We start from the raw sequence: 20,731 nt of genomic DNA on the forward strand, positions 1-20,731 counted from the left end.
TGCTCTGCCTTCCATAGGTCCTTTTTCCTGCTGTGTTCTGCCTCCTGTGAAGTAGTTTCCTGTTTCCACATAGGCAGGATGTGGCAAGAAGAAGGACCTGTGGTCGGCAGAGCAGTCTTTTTTGATTGCTGGCGCCCGGTTCTCCTTGGAGGTCGAACCCGAGGAATCTTGCCCCCCTGCCCCCCCTCGGCTACCTTGTACATACAATGTTCTTTTTTTTTTTTTTTTTTTTTAATTAAACTGAATGCGTAAATCAAACTAAATAAAACATCCAAAAACTGAGAAAATGTCTTAAAACTCCAAAAAACAAACTGTAGATATTTGGTTTTGTGTATATCTACTGTAACATTTCTGTATACTTCAGGCCTGATATTCAGCCAGGGCAGCCAGCATTTAAAGTTAGGTGCCAGCATTGGTGCTTCATGTTACATGTATATTCAGTGATGCTACCATTTTTGTAACTAGCACTGCTGAAAATATTTGTGTAATGCTGGTGATTTATCCATTTTAGATTTCAGACCTAAATTCAGACCCATAATTTGCATGTTTGACAGCTGAACATTGCCTCTAAACTTATATACTGTATATACTTTTGTGTATAAGTTGAGGGCAGTTTTGGGACTAAAAATAGCAAAAATAATGTTGTGACCCCTTGGATAAGTTGAGTCCATAAATATGTCTATTTTTGCTGCATCCCTCCCCTCCTACACACACACACAGGCAGTGTGTTCCTCTGCTGCATCCCTCCCACTCCCCAACCACAAGCAGCATGTCCAGATTTCTCAGCGCATACATCCAGTATATCTGTCTGTATCTCTCTCTCTCTCTCTCTCTCTCTCTCTCTCTCTCTCTCTCTACTCATACACCCAAGCATGTTTCCTTTCTATTCCCCCACTGCCCAACTACTGGTATACTTATTTATTTAATACATTTGTAATCCACCTATCCAAACATCTAAGCGGAGTACAATAAAACACTCCTAAAATAACACAAAAACATTATAAAAAAAACACAGCAGTCAAACATACTGTTACTCAGTGTTCTGCAAAAACCTGAGAACCCTCTCCTCAAGAAAACACTTTACAAAACAACCGGGTTTTCAACTGTTTCTTGAACTGAGACACAGAAGAAAGTTGGCGTATAGACACAGGAAGGGAATTCTGCAAGCGCGAGTCAGCTACCACAAAATCTCGGTACACAACACATTCCTTTCTGTTAGCAGTTTTTTTCATTTATTTCCTGCCTGCCCACTGTGTACCTTTCCAATCGCTCTTCCATAGAACAGTGGCAGTGCAGCAGTACACCAAGGCTGCCTGCGAACTGCTCTGGAGCGCTCCCTCTGACTTGTCCTGCCCCCTCTGACTCAACTTCCTGTTTCTGCATGGGCGGGAAGCACTCTGGAGCGCTCCCTCTGACTTGTCCTGCCCCCTCTGACTCAACTTCCTGTTTCTGCATGGGCGGGAAGCACTCTGGAGCACACCACAGGCAGCCTAGATGTACCAATGCACTGTTGGTGCTCTTTGGAAGAGGCGTTTGAAGGTACAAGGTTTGGTGGGGGGGAGATTGAGATGCTGAACCCATGGGCTAGTGGAGGGAGAGATTCCAGATTGTGCCACTGCAGGGGGAAATATTGATTTTTAACAGGGAGGTACCCATAGATAAGGCAACCCTGCTTTTTCCAATTCATTTTAAAGCACACATTTCTCGACTTATAGACGAGTATATATGGTAAGTGATGGCTCTGCTTTTGTTCCTTTCCATGATCAGCCCTTTATACAATTAAAATCTGATCATTGAGGCCCTCATGATCCAAAGCCCCGCGCTGTTCCGAACAGCGCTCTAAAAATAGCACTGGAACAGCGCAGGGCTTTTCTGCATCGATGATCAAAGATAATGCATGCAAATCTATGCAGCGCAATTATCTTTGATTATCATGTAGAAGTGCGGGCGAATTGTGCCGAGCATGCACTCAGCACAATCCTTCCGCATTTGTTTGACAGGTCTGGGCTGTCAAAAGTCCAAACCTGTCAAACAGCCTGCCCCGAGACCCGAACAACGGGGGCTGGAGGTCCGGTCCCCCCCGACGATCCCACCCCCTCCATGTTCAGGGAGGGCTGGAGATCCGGTGGGTCTCCAGCCCCCCCCCCCCCCCAAACCTCCAGAAATTGTGAAGTGACTGCCTCCGGCCAAGCGCTCTCCCACCCTTACCACCCTCCCTCCCAGCGATGGGGGGGTGGGGGCTGGAGGTCCGGTGGACCTCCAGCCCACCCCAACTCCTCCCCCCCCCCCCCAGCGTTCTCCTTTCAATCCCTGGTGGTCCGTGTGACAACCCCCCTCCCTGCCCCCCTACCTTTCATTGGAGGAGGGACGCAGCCTGCCTCCCTCCTCTTCCAGTCGACGCCGCAAAATGGCGGCGCCCAGCCCATTGCATCCTGGGATGCGCTGGGCGGGGCTACAGACCATGTAAGGGAATCGTTCCCTTACATGGTCTATAACCCCGCCCAGCGCATCCCAGGATGCAATGGGTGGGGCTGGGCGCCGCCATTTTGCGGCATCGACTGGAAGAGGAGGGAGGCAGACTGCGTCCCTCCTCCAACGAAAGGTAGAGGGGCTGGGAGGGGGTTGTCACCACGGACCACCAGGGATTGAAAGGAGAACGCTGGGGGGGAAGGGGTGGGGTGGAGGTCCACTGGACCTCCAGCCCCCCCCCCCCCCCCATCGCTGGGTGGGAGAGTGTTTGGCCGGAGGCGGCCACTTCACAATTTCTGGGGGTTTGGGGGGCTGAAAACCCACCGGACCTCCAGCCCTCCCTGAACATGGGGGGGTGGGATCGTCGGGGGGACTGGAGGTCCACCAGACCTCCAGCCCTCTGGGGGGGGGGGGGGGACGGGGGCCTGCCGGCATGCAACTACTGCATGCTGGACAGGGCTCACCATTCCTCCCCAATGATCCACAAAGTCTAATGCCAGCTTGGAGCTGGCGTTGATTTTGCCGCGGCCAGCGACCCAATCTTTGGCGCGCCGGACGCTGATCATTGAGGATGAATGCGTTAAGCGCTGATTAGCATGCATTTGCAAGGTAATTGCGCTAAGAGCCCTGTTTAGCATGCATTTGCATGCTACTTACGCTAAGAGCCCTCAAGTGTGTTGTTTCAGGCGCTCGAGGGCTCTGATCATGGGTCGGCAGCAAACTCCGGCGCTAGTATGGCGTTAACAGCCTCTAGCGCCGGAGTTTGCTTTTGATCATGAGGGCCTTAGTTAAACATACTTTGTCTGTATGAAGGCTAAAAGTACATGGGTAAGAGAGATGGACATTCACCACTGGCTTGCAAATGCCTAATTTGCTTTGAATATCACTCCCTCCGTTTCTAAGGGGTCAGCTGCTATATTGAATAATGTACCTTTTTAACTGACTGTCCCAGTACTACAAAAACAAAAAAAGACAAAAAAATTGGAGTACTACATAAATTTAGTAGATCAAAAATCCTGGCTACTACTCAACTACTAATCCAAAAATTAGCCAGCGAGGAATGTATTGAAGCACTCTGGTATATACTTATTCTGGAATGAAGAGGACAATCACAGAGAATACAGATAAGTGATCCTTTTTTCCTGAACATTGTTTATTCTGTAGAAATAATATTTTGTAATGGACAAAAGTCTCTTTAAATATTGAATGCAGTATACCTCTATTGAATGCAATATACCACTGGGGTGTGCAAAATGGTTGCTGTGGAACATCAGTGATTCTACAAGGCACTAGTTATACTTTTTCTGAGCACATCTCATTTTTTCAGTATTATTTTTCATCAGTATTTATAGCTGTATATAAATTATCCAAATTTTACGTTGATTTTGTACACCTGATCTAATTTTTGGATTGAGTGTCCCAGTAGTGAACTGGCTTCTGGGACTGCAAGCACCCAGAGTAAGTTCACTGAGGTTTGACCCAGAGATGAATGTAGAAGAATAAAGTTCCTGAATTTCTTCCGTTCTCAGAGGTAGTTTACCATTAATCTGTTCTTCTTATTGTACAACTGGTGTGAGCATCTTCTGTTTTTCAGGATGCCCACAATGAATATGCATGAGATTTGCATGCCCTGCCTCCATGATATGCAAATTTATCTCATGCATATTCATTGTGGGTATCCTGAAAACCTGACTGGCTAGGTGTGGCCTGAGGACTGGGTTGAGAACCCCTGCTCTAATCATGTTAAGAAGCAGTAAAAGTAAATAGATCAGTTCAGAGGCAAGTTAGTAACCCTGATCATTTAGCAACAAGCTTGTGAAGGAATACCTAGGTCTGTGTGCATAGCATGCAGGTAAAGAGAGACCATCTGTCATGCCATGCCCTTTTCCAGATATGCATTCAGTAACTGATGGTGTTATCCTGGATGATAATTCAGATGCAATGTCCTGTTTTACCTTCAAACTTTAACTCCTGCAGGTTGCCCTGTCAGAGTTGGTTTGTTTCTCTTTTTTGTTTTGTTTTTTTTTTAATTTTGTCACTTTTAACTGAAGTGAGAGGAACTTCCTAAGCACAAAGGATCAGGGTATTTCAGACATAGAATAAATGCTATAAAAAGGCAGAGGAAAACCCAGAAAACATACCAAGGCTGAGTTGAGAGAGGAAAATTCAGTGACTGGCAGGATGCAATGAAAGGTAAGGTTTTGGAAGACATGTGTTGTGGTCTTGGTGAGCAGATTGACTTCTTCTCTCTGTTTATATTGCAGAGCCTAGCCCAGCTGGAGAATCTATGCAAGCAGCTGTATGAGAGCACAGACACGGCCACCCGGTTGCAGGCAGAGAAAGCCTTAGTAGAGTTCACCACCAGCCCCGACTGCTTGAGCAAGTGCCAGCTTCTCCTGGAACGAGGGAGTGTACGTAGGATTTGGATGCTGGATTACGGGCATGGGGTGGGGGCTGCTTATCCTAATGAAGAATGTGGATGGAAGGGAAAGAAGTGAAAAACTGGATTAGTTTTACAGACGGTAAAGAGAGGGAATTTGGAGGAAAGTCTGTAGTAAGTGAGAGCAAATGGTGCTCCATATTGGGGATGGGTGAATGAGGAGTGAAACTAGCTTCTGTAGATTTTTGCTGTGGGGAGGAGGTGTAAAGAAGTAACAGAGAAGCTGGTGCTTTGGATTATGGAGGACAGGAGGAAAATAGTAGGCAAGAGAGGGAAATGGTAAGGGAGAGCAGACAATATTCCAGGGGTTGGTAGGCAGAAGTTGGTGGTCTGGATTGGTGGGTGACGGGTGTTGATGTTACTTACTGCAAACATAATACATTTACTCAAGCAGAGGTCATGAGCTGTGAACCAGGGAAGCCAGGGTACAGTTCCCACTTCTCCCACTGGTGCTTCTTGTAACTTTGGGCAAATGACTTACCCCCATTGCCTCAGGTACAGTTTAGATTGTGGGCTCTCTTTGGCAGGGAGTTGTACCTTGCTTTGAGGTCAAATTTGGAAAAGGTGAGTAATTAAATAAATTGCAGTTTTTCTCTCTTACCTTTGCTGCCTTGTTCCAAGAATTCCTAAAAATACCTGATGTTTGTAGAAGAAATAATAGAGCCTGGGTACAATTTCCTGAGCATTTTTACTTACATTCATTTGCTGTGAAATTTTAGTATAGTTTCCTGTCTCGTTCCTGAAGGGGCCGTATTACCTTGACCCCAAATAATATCAAAGTCTTATGCCTGTTAGAATACACCAATAACATTCTTGGCACCAGGAAAGGTAGGGATAGCTGCCTAGGCCTGAAAAAGCTGCTGGTCATCAGCACCTGTGATTGCTTTGTTTTTAATGTCTGGATTTGTGTCTCTGCATTTTGATGTTTAAATGCTTGCTTTTATAGGTAGGAGCTTAATGGGGTAAATAAAATGAAATTTTCCCTAAGGTGGTTTGCAGAGCCAGAGATTATCAGGAAAGCATTAAAAATGTAAAAAAAAAAAACTGAAGAATAAATTGTAACAGTTCCTGCAGATAGTTCTGTGAAAAATGTTGAAAGCTCTTGGCAGTGGTCATCCATACCTAGCTGCTGCCATCTGTAGTCATCAAGCATTATTGCAGCAGAATTAACCATGTGAAAATTCCAAGCAGCCTCGTCAGGCAGTATTCCAAGAATAACAAGAATGTGTAGCATGTCTGTAGTGATATTTATATAGGGTATATTTGTTTCGTTTCTTCAATCTCCATTGCTGTTGTGCATAAGTCATTTGTGGGGGGGTTTTCTGGATGGCTCTGCAGATTGCTACAGGCTTTATGCCATGTTTGTGCTACCTTCTTATGGAGGTTTTTTTTTTTTTTTTAAATCATAAAGCTCATGTAATTGTGTTCTTTGTTTTTCAGTCCTCCTATTCTCAGCTACTGGCAGCTACGTGCCTCACGAAGCTCGTGTCCCGCACCAACAACCCCCTGCCACTGGAACAACGGATAGACATTCGTAAGTGCAAAGTGTTTACGTTGCAAAGCACAAATACCGTGATATTCCTTTTCATCCTTTTGAGTATTCCAGAACTTGTGAAAATAGTTATGCCCATCCACCAGTAGGTAGAAAGAGAGAGAATACTGAATTGTGCTTTGCTGTATAAGCCCTGTTGGCAGCCCCAACCATTCAGTATTTTTTTTTTAAATCTCTGGCAGGTAAATGAACACACACAGCAGCTCCAATCTGGACTTTTTGATTCCTGATCCAGTTGGTCATCTGGCTACCAATAGAGCACAGAGGGGTACTAAGACTGATTGGGAGTTGTATCCAGAAATCAGTTGATCACTGTCTCCTTCCCCTGACCTGATTTGCCCCTTCTTTTCCTCTCCTACTCTGTTAATCTCAACCTTGATCCTTCAAAAAAAGAAAAAAAAGGCATCAAAAAGACAAAGAATTGTCAGAAGGCAAACTGGTCTGCTCCAACTGGGCTGACTTTTAACAGCTCAGTTTACCAGAGAGCAGCACGAGGGAGGGAAGAAGTTAGCAGAGCAAGTCTGACTCTCCTAGCTCAGATTGCTCGAGGGCTTACTTTGGCCTCTACTCTCCGGGCTCGGCTCCCTTGTAGGGCTGTGGGTCTTTGAGATTTGGGGACTGCACAATGGTTCTGGATGGTGGTTCTGTGTTCCTGTCATTTGTCTTTCAGTATGGAGGCAGTGAACAGGTGCTCCTGCTGTGGTGCCAGATGGGCTTCATCAGAGAAGTGCGGTTCCTATAAGCCGACTCATAAACAGAGAGAAGCCTCGGGGAGCCCCAGGGAGGGAACCTTTGAGTCTTTTCCACAGCTGCAGGTTTCTGTTTTGGACCTGTTTCTTCAATGGTTCTCAAGAGACCATGAGTGCAGCAGTCATTTTGAATTATCAGCCTGGACCAGCTGAGCGTGCCATGTGCAGCCCTGGAGCACCATTTAATAGTCTCTTTATAGTCTGAATCTGCCAGATCCTCTTGCACTGTATTTTCCCTGGAATTTATCTTATCAATACATCAGGCATTCTTGCTTACGAACAGGCAGACAGGCACATATTGGGCTTCTGCAGCACCAAAAAAAGGACCCGTTTGGGGAGGAAGTGACATCATCTACACTGATGGCTGCTTAGTAATGTTGCTTTGAGGCACACAGGCATAAACCTCACTTTTATTTCGGCCATGGCGTTTTGCTCCAGAGAACTTCGAGCTTCGTGTGTGGGCATAACATCTAAAATGCGGATGATAAATATTATACAGCGTGTCTTCGCAAGCAGCGAGACCCAATCCTAAGTTGATGGAGTATGGCATGGCTTCAGCCACAGGAGATGCAAACACGCTTATCATCCAGACCCCGATCCAAGTGGAGATCCAGCAAGCGTTCCAAGACTTCTCTACAGTTGAAACGGAGGTACAGCGTACATTTGAGGAACAAGAACTCTTCGGCTAGGAGAGGAGGAAGTGTACGTGGATGAGCGTGATGAGGAGATTTGTTCAAATACAGGAGCAACTCACCTGGATGGAGCAACAAAGGGAGGATATGCTGTTAAAATTGGAGGACCTGGAAAATAGGTCCAGGAGTTCCAATTTGAAATTTTGAGGGATTCTTGATACTGTTGGGGACTTCCAGTGCTGAGAAGTAATACAAGAGATTTGTCAATCTATTCTGCAAGATGGGGCTTCGGACACTGCACATGTCTCCTTAGATATTGAATGGGCCCACCAGTTGGCAGGCCACCAAGACCACAATATTCCCCGTGATGTCACTGTAATGTTTCCATAAATACTGGGATATGGAGAAATTTTGCGCGCTATGTGGCGGTGGGGGAGTGGTGTGACTTGGAAAGATTGAACTCCTCCCTGATATTGCTCCTGCCACTACACTGTCGACATGAATACCAGGGCTGAACTTAGATACTTAGGTAACAGCAGCTGCACCATAGGCTTATCCTTTACCAAGGTGAGCCGTACATATTCTTCTAGATAATTAGAAGAGGTGAAGCGTTGTTTTGTGGAGGCCAGTCTGCTTTCGGTGGGTGCAGAAGGTGAGGAGCCTGCAGGAGCACTGCCCAGCGAAAAGGGTACTGGACTTGGTCACTGACAGCAAGTTACTAGACCCTCTCAGAAGGAGCCATGGGCTGGTTGTTTCCCTTATTGGATTGCCTGGTGTTTGTTCTCCACAAGTTGGCTGGACATTGAGACATGATGCTAATGTTTTCTGTAGACTTGGTCAAAGGGTTCAGCCTTAGACTTCACCATAGGTGAATGTGAGATTTTTTTTTCCAGTTTAAGCAGTATGCCTGTTGCTTCCTCTTTGCAACCTGCTGATTTATGGTGGACAGCCTATGATTTTGGGGGGAGAAGAAGGGGAGTGGGAGGTGTTTAGTAGGCAAGGGGGAGTTGTTGGTAGAAGTGGGGGCAGGAGAGTTGGGGAAGGACTTTTGTTTAAGTTTCTGCATGGGGAGAAGGGGTTACACTTTAGGACTTGCTTGTGGGAGTATTTTAGGGACTAGTTCTAGTGGTTTGGATGTTACAGGTGTGGCTATTTGGGGTTTGCAGTTGTGGGGCATTGGTTGGGAGCAAGTTTTGAAATGGAGTAGTAGGAATAGTGAGTGGAGTTGGTTTGAATGAGGATCTTGGAGGGGTAGTTTTTTTTTTTTTTTTTTGGGGGGGGGGGGGGAGGGTAGCATGGATAGCTTAGGGTCAAGGATGACAGCATTCAACTTCTGTTTCCTATAACATCAAGGGCCTTCTCCTCAAAAAAGATGCTTGTACTTTTAAGGGGGACTTTCGCACAGACATGGATGTGGGTTTTGTTCAAGAAACTCATTTGTTAGCCAGATACGAGAAATTGCTAATGCAGGGCATCTACCTGTACCTCTTCCTGGTATCTAATTGGAAACACAGGAAGACAAATGGGGCAGGCATTCTTATTCTTAAAAATGTTCAATGTGTGCCTCAGGCACTTGTTCAGTATCCAGAGGGTCAATACTTATTGCTTAAGTTGGAATTAGATGGCCATCTGTATACTTTAGTCAACATTTATGTCACTAATAAAGACCAGTGAGCTTTTCACACAGTCCTGGAAGAAAGTCTTTTTGACTTCAGTAATGGTATTTTGGTTATTGGGGTGGACTTTAACTTAACTTGTGACCCTCTTAGATAACTCAAAGACTCTAGTCAATATGCTAAGAAAGATAAGGCTAGATTGCATAGGTTTTTTCTTCCACTGTGGCTTGGAAGATGTATGGCGCTTCTGTAATCCTGAGGCGCGGGACCACACTTTCCCCTTTGCACAATTCTTCGAGAATAGATATGTGGCTCCTGGAGAGAGCTAATTGCAATCTGGTACAGGCAACTAGTACAGAACCCAGAGTTTGGTCAGACTATTCACCAACTTGCAGTTAGCAGTCAAGAAGAGATCTCGAAAGATCAGTTATTGGAGACTTGATCAGCTGTTGTTGGAACCCCAAATTCTCCCAAAGTTGGGACAAGATGTCCGAGACTTTGTTTTTCTTTTAATGATAATGGGAAGGTTTCTGCCTTTTCCTTATGGCAGGGCATTAAAGCTTATGTATGTGGGCAGAGTATTGCTAAAAGCACCTATAGACAGAAACAACACCTTGCTCAAAAGCACAAATTAAGGGGGGGAACTTCAGTGTTTAGAGGGGGTTCATAAATGTCGTCCAGCTTCAGCTGCCCTCCTCAGGGAATTGGAAGCTAAGCAGAGGGATCTCCATGAGCTAGAATTGGAGGAAATTTGTTGGGTACTACAACAGACTAAGCAGGAATGTTTCGAGTGAGGGAATAAATCGGGTCACTTTCTTGCCCATAATCTTAAACAGCAAGCCTGTAATTTAATTACTCACCTTGACAATGAGTGGGGGCAGTTGGTAACAGGGGAAGAGGAGGTTTTGTCTCTTTGTTACCCACTTTCAACATGTTTATACTCCGGAGAATGACTCCTCACCTGTTGATGATATAGATCATTTTTTTCACCAGCTGACACTTCTGTATTTGCAACTTGGCGAGTTGATGGAACTCTCCTGTCCCATTGAAGCAGGGGAAGTTTTACAAGTAATTACGCACCTACCACCTAATGAATACCATAAACTTGATGGGTTTACCAATAGCTTTTACAAGACTTTTGCTGCACTTCGAGGACCCCCATACTTGGATGTTCACTTATTGTGGTGAAGCAGCTTCCTCTGTCCTGGAGACAGGAGGAAGTGGTTCTCCTGTTGAAACCCAGGAAGGATCCATGTAAGTGTGCCTCTTATCATGTGATTTCTCTATTAGGGGTTGATTTTATAAATTTATTTTCAAAAATTTTGGCCACTAGACTGCCGCGTTACCTTCCTGACCTAATACATAGGGACCAGACTTGTTTCATAGCTGGACGGCAGCTGCAGGACTTGCTTAATATTGTGTGGGCGGCCTGTCGGCAGTCATCTTCTATGCTGATTTTGACAGTTGATGCGGAGAAGCCATTCAACAGGCCATTTATGATGGCTTCCCTGAGGAAGTTTGGGTTGGAGGGGGATTTTCTAACTTGGTTGTCTCTTATTTATGGCAATCTAGTGGCATGCTTCAACATCAGTAGGGGTTACACAGCACCATTCTCAATTAAATGAGGCACTAGGCAAAAATGTCGTCTACTCCCTTTAATCTTTGCCTTAGTGATGGAGTACTTGGCTCAGCAAATCTGGGAGAGCCGAAGGGTTCAGGAGTGTTGGTGTTTGTTTAGGAACATAAAATAATGTATGCCGATGACATTTTATATACGATTACTGATCTCTGGATGCTCTCTTGCAACATATATAGACCTATGGGGCAGTTTCTGGTTTTCAGATAAATGTTACTAAGTCTGAGAGTGGATGTCTATCCTCAAAACTAGTTTTCAATTTCATTGGTCCTCAGATTGCATTCTTTATCTGTGGCTCATATTCCAGCAGATTTGACCCACTTTTTTGAAGTGAATTATCCCTCTCCCCTGCTTCAGCAAGTTTTTGCAGATTTAGATCGTTGGGAGGGATTGCAGGTATCCTGGGTGGGATGCATTAGCGTGATGAAGATGCTTATCTTTTTTCTAGATTCCTCTTACACCAAAATTGTTTCTTATTAAATTGTAGCAAAAGGTATTTTTCTACATCTGGAAGCATAGACATCTAAGGATGAAGAGAGACAAGATGTATTTAGATAGCATGCATGGAAAGATGGGGGTCCCAGACTTCTACATTTGTTATCAGGCTACATAGCTAAAAGCAGTACTGGAATGGTTTGCCTTTCCACCTAAATGTTGGGTACAGCTAGAACAGGCAGTAGTAGGTAACATGCCCCTCCAAGGTACTACCTTGGCTCCCTTTAGGAAAACAAAAAATATGTGGAGCTGGTGTCGCTTGGTACCAATTGTACTCTGCGTTTTTGATAAGTCCTGAGACCAAAATGTTTTCCACATCAGCTATATTTTTATGAGACGCCCATTCAGAGTGCTTCTGGCTTTACACCGGAGACAATGTCCTCCACTTTTCAATCTTTGGCCACTTGCGGATTGAGGGTACTGTGAGAGACCTTGATACTGTTTGAGGCCTTTCAGGATGAATATGGGTTAGATACTCTGGATCATTTCCACTGTTCTCAACTGTACAACTTTATGCAGAAGAGTCTGAGTGGTGGCTGGAGAATTATGCATCTCTTAAAAAATTTTAGTATAAAGCTAAACTGTATAAAGCTGTTCTTTTTTGCTTCCCACCTGTCTATAAATACAAAGCTAGATGGGAATAATTGGTTGGACAAATGCTAGAGCAACAGCAGTGGGAGCAGATCTATGCACAACGTCTTAAGGTCTCTATTACTTCAGATGCTGTTCCAGTGGTATTTCACACTGGATAGATTACAGAAAATGTGTGGCTCTGGGACAGGTCATTGCTGGAGGGGATACATTCAGTGGGATACTTTTTTTTTCACATATGGTAGGACTGTGTAAATGTTCAGGCATATTGGAAACAAGTTGGACAACTATTGGAGGATGTCACTCCGCCCCCCCCTTGGATATTTATACCGGTTTGTTGAATGGACCACTGATGGGGGCAGTGGACGAGCATCACAAATTGGTTGCCCTGATTGTTACAGTGGTCAGGATTTGCTTTGCTTCCATTAGAAACAAGCTACCTTACCATCTAGAGATTATCTTTATCCGATATCTAAATTGATAACCATGAAACATGCTAATATGGGTTCCTTCTTCAGACTTAGGCACCCTTACCAAATGTGGCGAGGACTGGTGTCTTGACTTTGGTAGTTTTGTAGGCTGGTGTTTGGGGGGGGGGGGGGGGAGGGGTTCTGGCTTTGACATTTGAAGGAAGTCATAGACCTATGTTTTCTGCTATTATAAATTGTACAGTCAGTGTAAAATAGAAAGGAATGTGGGGGAGTGTAGTAGCAAGTATTCACTGAAGGCTGGTCTATTCAATGCCTCTTCATCTCTCTTTCCTCCTGCTAATACAAAGCCAGTATAGCATCATAGAAACTTTGAAGGTAGTTTATTTAACTGAATAATTTGGCCAAATACTTCAGCTTGCACTTTTTTTTACTCCCATCTCACAGCTGGGAATGTTTCTGTTCAAATCTTAGTGTTTCACTCTCAGGGTTGGATTCAGGGATACCATTCTTTCCAGTCTGAAGGATCCTTGAGCCCCCTCTGGGTGATGCCCATCTTTCCTGGTTGAGAGGCTTCCAGGTCCGTCCCACCAGTTTATTAAAGCATTAACGAATACAGAGTTGTAGAAATGCCTAGTAAGCAAACAATCAACCAAAATCCCAGCATCCATCCCCCTCCCCCGCACCCCCAGATACATACAAGTGAGAAGAAGGAAAATATATGGTAAATCAATAACAAAAGGACTGTGGTGGGACAGACCTGGAAGCTTTTTTTTTTTTTTTTTTTAGGATCCATTTGGACCCCCCTGAGCTGACTGATTCTGATTCCTTACAGTCTCTCGCCTTCTCTTAGATGAAACCTCTGTGACTTCTATGGCACCATCCCTGTGAGAACCTACTGAGGAGGGGGATGACCCGAAGGTGCTTAGGTTATTTCATAAGGAGGAGCTAGCCACGCTGATTGATGAATCCTTAGCAGTTCTTGCTGTTGTGGACCTGTCAGCTTTGTCTGGTGGGTATCAGAGCTCCTGCATTATGCGGGGACTTTGGGGTCCTTTGAGGTGTTCCCATGCATCCAGATATTAAAGATTTGATTTATGGGACGTGGCTATCTCTTGAGGCAGGTCTTAAAATTGGAAGAGCCATGGCATGCTTCTGTAGTCCTGGAGGAGGAGAAGACGAAGAAGCTCCAGCTTCCCAGAGTGAATTCACTGGTGACGGCAGTGACAAAGATGACCATCTGCCTGTAGAAAGTAGAATGCTGCTGAAGAATCTGCAGGACCAGAAAATAGAGTGCATTGAAGCAGTCCTTGGAGATTGCTTCTCTAGGGCTCCAGCCATCTATTTGCAGTTTGTTCATGATGCAGGCATGTCTTGTGGCATCAGAAATCCTCTGGTCAGGAGCTGGATGCAGATAATCCTAATGTGTCCCACACCTCCCAGCTGGAAGTGAGTTTGGCATATTTGGCAGATGCTATTTACAATTTGCTCCGCACTCTTGCCCCAAGTATGTCTTTCGCAGTCATGGTATATAGGCAGCTGTGGCTGGCTGATGTGGCCTCTAAGTCTCAGCTGGTTAAGCTGCCCTTTAGAGGCAAACGTTTGGCGAGGATGTCAATAATTTGATTAAGGAGGTGGATGAAACTAAGCTGCAGAGTCTGCCGGAGAATAAGCCTACATCTCTTTCTTGTTCTTCAGCTGTACCCTCCCCATCAAGGTTTTAGCTGCACCCTCCCCATCCAGGTTTCAGGACAGCAACTGCTTCTGTCCTGGAAACCAGTAAAATGGACAGAAGTCTCTATTTATTTCAGTCCAGACAGCCTTCCTTTCATTCAGACAGAAGTTAGGTTCCCAAGCAGGGTGGGCATCCAGTGGTGCATGTAACTTCCAGTGATGGGGTTCAGGTTCTCACTCTCCAGGGGTAACGGTTGGATAATTTCCTTTTCTTTAGTACTTCAGACTGTTCCAGAAGCCCTCCTTTTATATTGCAGCAATGATTTGGATTTTTTTTTTTGGCGGGGGGAATGGTCAATGTTGTTGATGGTCTTCACGACTTTCCTGCTCTCACATCAGAAGTTACCTTTGTTAAAGTTCTTCATGATTTGGTTTTTGTTTTTCTTGAAAGATAAAAGTTGAGTTGGTTCAGTTCTTTTTCATACTGCTTGGTTGTCCAAATACTGAATGACAAGGGCTGCTAATAGGACTTAAGCGTACGGCACAATTCCATATTCTCTATTTCCACCTGCTGGTTGATGGGCATAACTATTCCCACAAGTTCTGGACTAAGTGAAAGGACGTTATCAGGTAACCCCTAACTTCTTTTTACCATTCCTGCCTCCAATTAACTATACATTTAAACTGATTCCAAATTTCTGCTTTTGTTTTCTTGCAGGGAACTATGTGCTGAACTACTTAGCCACAAGACCGAAACTGGCCACTTTTGTAACACAAGCACTTATTCAGTTATATGCTCGAATTACGAAGCTGGGTTGGTTCGACTGCCAGAAGGATGAATATGTATTCAGGAATGTTATTGTAGATGTCACAAGATTTTTACAGGTAAGAGTGGAGGGAGGATCAACTGATTGGGGTGGGGATGGAGGAAAGGATCTTTTGCTGTTACCAGGGATCCCTAGGTAACCCCCCAGATCGCACTTCACTGCACTATATGCATTTGCAAACCTTACAAGTCACTTTCAGAGTTGAACACATCTAAACTTTGAAAAGGGGAAAAAAGTGGAACCAAAGTGTATGCAACTAGTTAATATTAATGAAATTACATTAGCTTCATTTGAACTTACTGTGGGAACATACTCTCTTCCTCTAGGACAGTGTTGAGCACTGCATCATAGGAGTGACCATTTTATCACAGCTAACCAATGAGATTAATCAAGTAAGTGACAACATGTACCTAATCCAAGTACATGTCCCATTTGTTTTCTATTTCCCTCCCTAACCCCATTTTACTTGTGCTAGTTTTCCATTGTGTGTGTGCAGATAGATCATCCATAAGTCTTGAATCATCTGTCCTGTGCTTCAGTGACAGCATAGTCATATAAGGTGGACAAGACATGTTTGTAGAGGGGAGAAAGGTGGGGAAGGTTTTTACCTCTAGGTCCAGCAGCAACCATCAAAGTGTGTTGTTCTTATCCTTGTTTCCACCACACTGTGTCTGATAAGCATACTTAAGAAAAATTATTATTGAAACTTAGCCATTGCTGATCCGTTGTGCATTCAAACAGTCACTCGGGGAGAAGTGTATTCTACTGCTGAATGAATTGAGGAATCCTGGAATGTACAGCATCCTTGACTTCACTTACTCCTGGAGAAGTTATTTTATTGTTCTGTGCTTCTGTTTACCTAGCTAAATTTGGTCCTGGTAATAACTTGTTCCTCCTTGTATGTGATCTGTCGGAAATGTTAAATAATCTATGCTTGCCTGTCCCAGAGGTGGCTGCCTGTATACGGTTGAAGTATTAAGTGTCAGAGTCTTGGCTGCAGATTGCATGAAATGAACTTTATAAATCCAAATTGTCATATGTGTCCCAGCATACAGCTTGAAAGCAGGTACATTAAAACCTTACCATGATTAGCTTATTGTAATATCAGATTTCTCAGTAGTACTTCATTTTTGTTTTCAGACTGTAGCTACTACCTATATTGTATATATTATGTCATCTTTTTATGTGTTAACTTATTCTGTGATTTGTCTCTCTGTAGGCTGATACCACACATCCTCTGACCAAGCATAGGAAAATAGCGTCATCTTTCCGTGACTCATCCCTGTTTGACATTTTCACGCTCTCCTGCAATTTACTGAAACAGGTAGAAGCACCATTAACAGACATCTATACAGGAGGCAACAGAGGGCTTATGAAGTGCTTTTCAGTTCTTCATTGGTCTTCATGAGAGAGAAATTACCTTGTTTCTGGTTATCTTGTTTTCTCCTCTGTGTTATCCACAGCTCTGGCTGATGGGACACTGTTTTTCTAACCCTCGTTTGCTGGAGGGATGATGTAGCCTGCCCTCAAGAATTATTGAATGGCTTGAAGACAGACATTGCTGTTATGTTGCAGAGGGGGAGTCAACAAAGCTTAGGATAGCACATCAACATGGAAATTTTTGGTTAATGTAAATCTAGGTTTTGTACTTGTAATGGTTCTTTGTTGACACCAGGGTAAATGATATACACATACAGTGATGACATTCATTATGGCACTGACCACGGAAATGCTCCTTCACAGACAGAAAATTGTAGAAGACTTGTTTGTTAGTGGAGGAGTAGCCTAGTGGTTAATGCAGCAGACTCTGATCCTGGGGAACTAGGTTCGATTCCCACTGCAGCTCCTTGTGACTCTGGGCAAGTCACTTAACCCTCCATTGCCCCAGGTACAAATAAGTACCTGTGTATAATATGTAAACCGCTTTGAATGTAGTTGGAAAAACCACAGAAAGGCGGTATACAAGTCCCATTCCCTTTCCCTTTATGTTAAAAAAAATCGAGGCCCAAAGCAAAATAAATATAGGAATCAACAGACATGCCAGTTAAGCCCTTAAGCATTCGTAGTCATAAAATACAGAACAAAGTACAAAACCCAGCATTAAAAAAAACTTACAAAGAAAAAAAAAAAAGAGTATATCTGAGAAACGCCCTGCAGAGACATTTCACCAAATCAAAGTATTGCTGTAGTCATTCCCAAGAGTGCACGAATAGATTCTTGTTTTTATATAGAGCTGTTAGCTTCTCCATAAGTATATTGCAGTCCCTGGCGCTGTCTAGCAACAGATAGAGAAGTACGCATTCTCCATTCAGAAGCAATTGTTGTCCTTGCCGCATATATGCAGTTCAGAAAACCTTAGGTCTGTTTTTATCTACATTTGAAGGCAACATATTTAAAAAAAAAAAAACATATCTCAGGAGTGAACTAAAGTGAAATACCTAAGATAGTAGAAGTGAGAAAAAAAGCTGAATTTTGTCCCAGAAATCTTTTGCCATAGGGTACAGCAACCATAAATGTAGAAAAGTTCCGTTTTTCCACATTTGCCTCCAACATAGAGAATTATATTGTGGGATAAATGAATGTAGTCTTTGTGGAGTGATACACCACCACATTAATATATTCAAGCTGTTCTCTTTCAATCGAGCTGAAACTGTATTAATTTGCTTAATCCCCTTCTGTTGTTTATTTGAGAAGTTCTGTCCCAAATCTTTCTCCTAGTCTACCATATATTTCAATTTAGCAAAAGCATCTTACACTGGGATGTATCTTACACTGGGTAACCGCCCTAAATTTCTTTTTGAGTACTCTGTGTCAGATTTGCAAGTGTTTATAAAATTCCGGTTGTAATTCTGAAAATACTTCCACTCGCCCATTTAAGAATAGCTGGTAAATAGACCATAAGCCCTGCTGGCTCCAGGGCAAAAATCTGTGATCAAAAGTACAAATGAAAGCTGGTAATATACGGTGATTCCTAAATAGTTAAAACAATCAACTGATGAAATAGAAGTACCCAATAAATTAAGAGCATAGGTTGAACAACAGGAACAGCCTGTAATCCAGCAAGTTACTGGTGGGGTTGTGGGGGTTTTTTGGGTTTTTTTTGTTTGTTTTGATTCGGCATCAGAAGATGTTCAGAAAGCCATTCAGCCACAAACTCGAGACAGGCCTGCAAAGGGCTGATACCTGGGTCATATGGATCAGTAAAGTAGAGCTGGATTGCTTGTTTCTGCTTTAGATTTCAGTGACTGAATGATTTGTGAGAAGAGGGTTAGTGTGTGAGGAGTTTTCTGACTGGGTGGAATGGTGGGAGGTTGCGGTTAGATCTGTTTTCCCTGGCTTTGAGAGAGATGATGTTTATCTGTAGGGGATTGGGTTCAGAGAGAGAAAAAGATGTTGGAGTATTGGGTTTGTGGGAGGGAAAGAATTTTTTTTTCTTCATTTGTCTTTTCCTCTTAGGGTGACTTCTCCGTAAGAATGAGGACCCAGTTTTCTCTTGTTTGAGACAACTGGGGTGTGTGACGAGCAATAAGGCATGCTGTTTCTTGTGCCTAACATTTTGTAAAGCTTTCAGGCTAGAAATTAGAAAATTGGGTAATCAAATCAAAATGATGTTGCAGTAATCCATAATAGACAGAATTACTGCCTGAACTACTACCTGCAAATGATGTTCTAAATATAATCTAATGTATCTAATATGTCACAGTATCTGCAGGATATTTTGATTCACTAGCTCAAATACATCTGTGAGAGGTAGCTGCATCACAAACTTGTCCAGGTGGGCTTTTAGTTCTTGTGAAAAGGAGGCAAGTGGATCTGTCATCTGTTTCAGCCTGCTTACTTCAACAGTACCTCAGCCAGTTGGCGAGGACAGTGAGTTCTACCTTATGCCACAGCTGTTGTCAACGACAAACAGTTCAAGCCCTGAAAAGTGCTACTAGTAGTGGCATGCCCATCATGGGAGCATTGTGAAGGGGCACAATAAAGGGGACATACCTCTTTGTGTACTCCTTAGAAACAGAAAATGACGGCAGATAAAGCCCATATGGCTATCCAGTCTTCCCATCGAGTGATGTGATAAAGTATTTACCCCCTCCTAATTAGGGCTTGAGGGAGTCATTTATTATTTTTTTTTTCCTTCGCTGGTTAAGGCATGCTGTTGGGCAGGTAGGCCTGGAGTCATTGTCCCAGAGCTTGTCTTTATCCACATGTTTCTTCACACCTTCAAAAAAAATGAAGCAAGCTGGTGAGGCATGACTTCTGTTGGCTGAATCCATGCTGACTCTGTCCAATTAAACCATGTTTATCTATGTGTTCAGTAATTGTATTCTTTATAATGGTTTCTAGATATCTATCTATTGTTGTCCAAGCTGAAGGGGATTGGAATTGCTGGAGTTGTGTGAGGTTGGTTTGTGTCTTTTCTGAAGGGACGTCAGATGCAGGTTGATAGTAGGAGGGAGGTTTCCTCCGTGTTACTAGTGAATTGCCAGTGAAGGACAGAATACTTGTGTTGGGTGCGATATTGTATCCTTTATTGTACAAGCAGGATTAAGTGGTTAGATCTTTTTTTCCAGCTTCATTTAATGGCTAGATTGAAACCGATGTTATTGAAATGTGATTTCCGGTCAGTGGTACAGAGTATAGTGATTTCTTGTATTGATTTCCGCAATGCGTTGTATCTGGGTTGTCTAAATCTAAGACGCAAGCAATGCAGATGATGCAGAATGCTTCGACGTGATTGTTAGCAGGTACATCTCGGTTTGAACGTGTATCCCCGATTCTTCGTTCATTTCACTGGTTGCCAGTACACTCTCAAGTGCAGTACAAGGTGGTACAATTGAGTCACCAAGTATTATACTCAGATTGTGTTCCATGCTATCTTAAGGATGTGGTTCAGGTGTATCAGCTGTCAAGATCATTGCGGTCAGAAAATTTAAAATTAATAGCTAATGCTGAATTGCATTTAGTACTACATTCCGACACCTGGAATACCATCTTTTCGATAGCTGGCCTGCAAATTGGAATAATTTGCTTGGTTACCTGAGATTGTGTAGCAGCAGGGCACAATTTTGTAGGTCTCTGAAGACAAATTTGTTGAGCACGCATGGAGTTGATACTTTTAGCTGTTCTAGGAGAGAGAAGTTTGGAACTGTTTTTGAATATTTGTTTTATTGTGTAAATTGATTTGTAATCCGCCTAGTTGTGGAATAGAAATTTTTAATAAATAAAATATTTTGTTCGGCATTAATTTCCCTTATCATCCCTGGAACCTTTTTTTAAAAATCGGCTTTACATTGGCCATCCTGCAATCTTCAGTTACTACAGATGATTATAATGACAGATTACAGATCACTAACAGCAAATCATCAATTTCATGTTTGAGTTCTTTTGGTACCATGGGGTGCATACCATCCAGTCCAGGTGACTTATACTGTTTAATTTGTTGTTTTGGCTCTGTATGCCTTCCAGATTCACAGAGATTTCTTTTAGTTTCCCCTTATCTTCACCCTTGAAAATCATTTCTTGTACAGGTAGATCTTATATCTTCAGTAAAGACCAAAGCATTCATTCAGCCTCTCCGCTATGGCCCTGTCCTCCCTGAGTGCCCCTTTTGCTGCTTGCTGA

General features: G+C 43.4%; 1 protein-coding gene across 3 annotated transcripts in view; it reads left to right on the top strand.

Annotated features, from left to right (window-relative positions):
- Positions 1-20,731, top strand: part of XPO7 (exportin 7) — an 84,241-nt gene that overhangs the window by 20,480 nt on the left and 43,030 nt on the right. For 2 of the 3 annotated variants that reach the window (XM_030201976.1, XM_030201978.1), the window contains exons 2-6: positions 4,734-4,880; positions 6,350-6,443; positions 15,001-15,167; positions 15,436-15,501; positions 16,329-16,433. In XM_030201976.1, coding sequence (XP_030057836.1) covers positions 4,734-4,880; positions 6,350-6,443; positions 15,001-15,167; positions 15,436-15,501; positions 16,329-16,433 — 579 coding nt within the window. Of the gene's footprint in view, positions 1-4,270; positions 4,322-4,733; positions 4,881-6,349; positions 6,444-15,000; positions 15,168-15,435; positions 15,502-16,328; positions 16,434-20,731 lie in introns of those variants that run through there. The other variant, XM_030201977.1, reaches the window with a different exon arrangement.

The sequence above is a fragment of the Microcaecilia unicolor genome, chromosome 4 (genome assembly GCF_901765095.1).
Source record: "Microcaecilia unicolor chromosome 4, aMicUni1.1, whole genome shotgun sequence".
NCBI classification, from domain to species: Eukaryota; Metazoa; Chordata; class Amphibia; order Gymnophiona; family Siphonopidae; genus Microcaecilia; species Microcaecilia unicolor.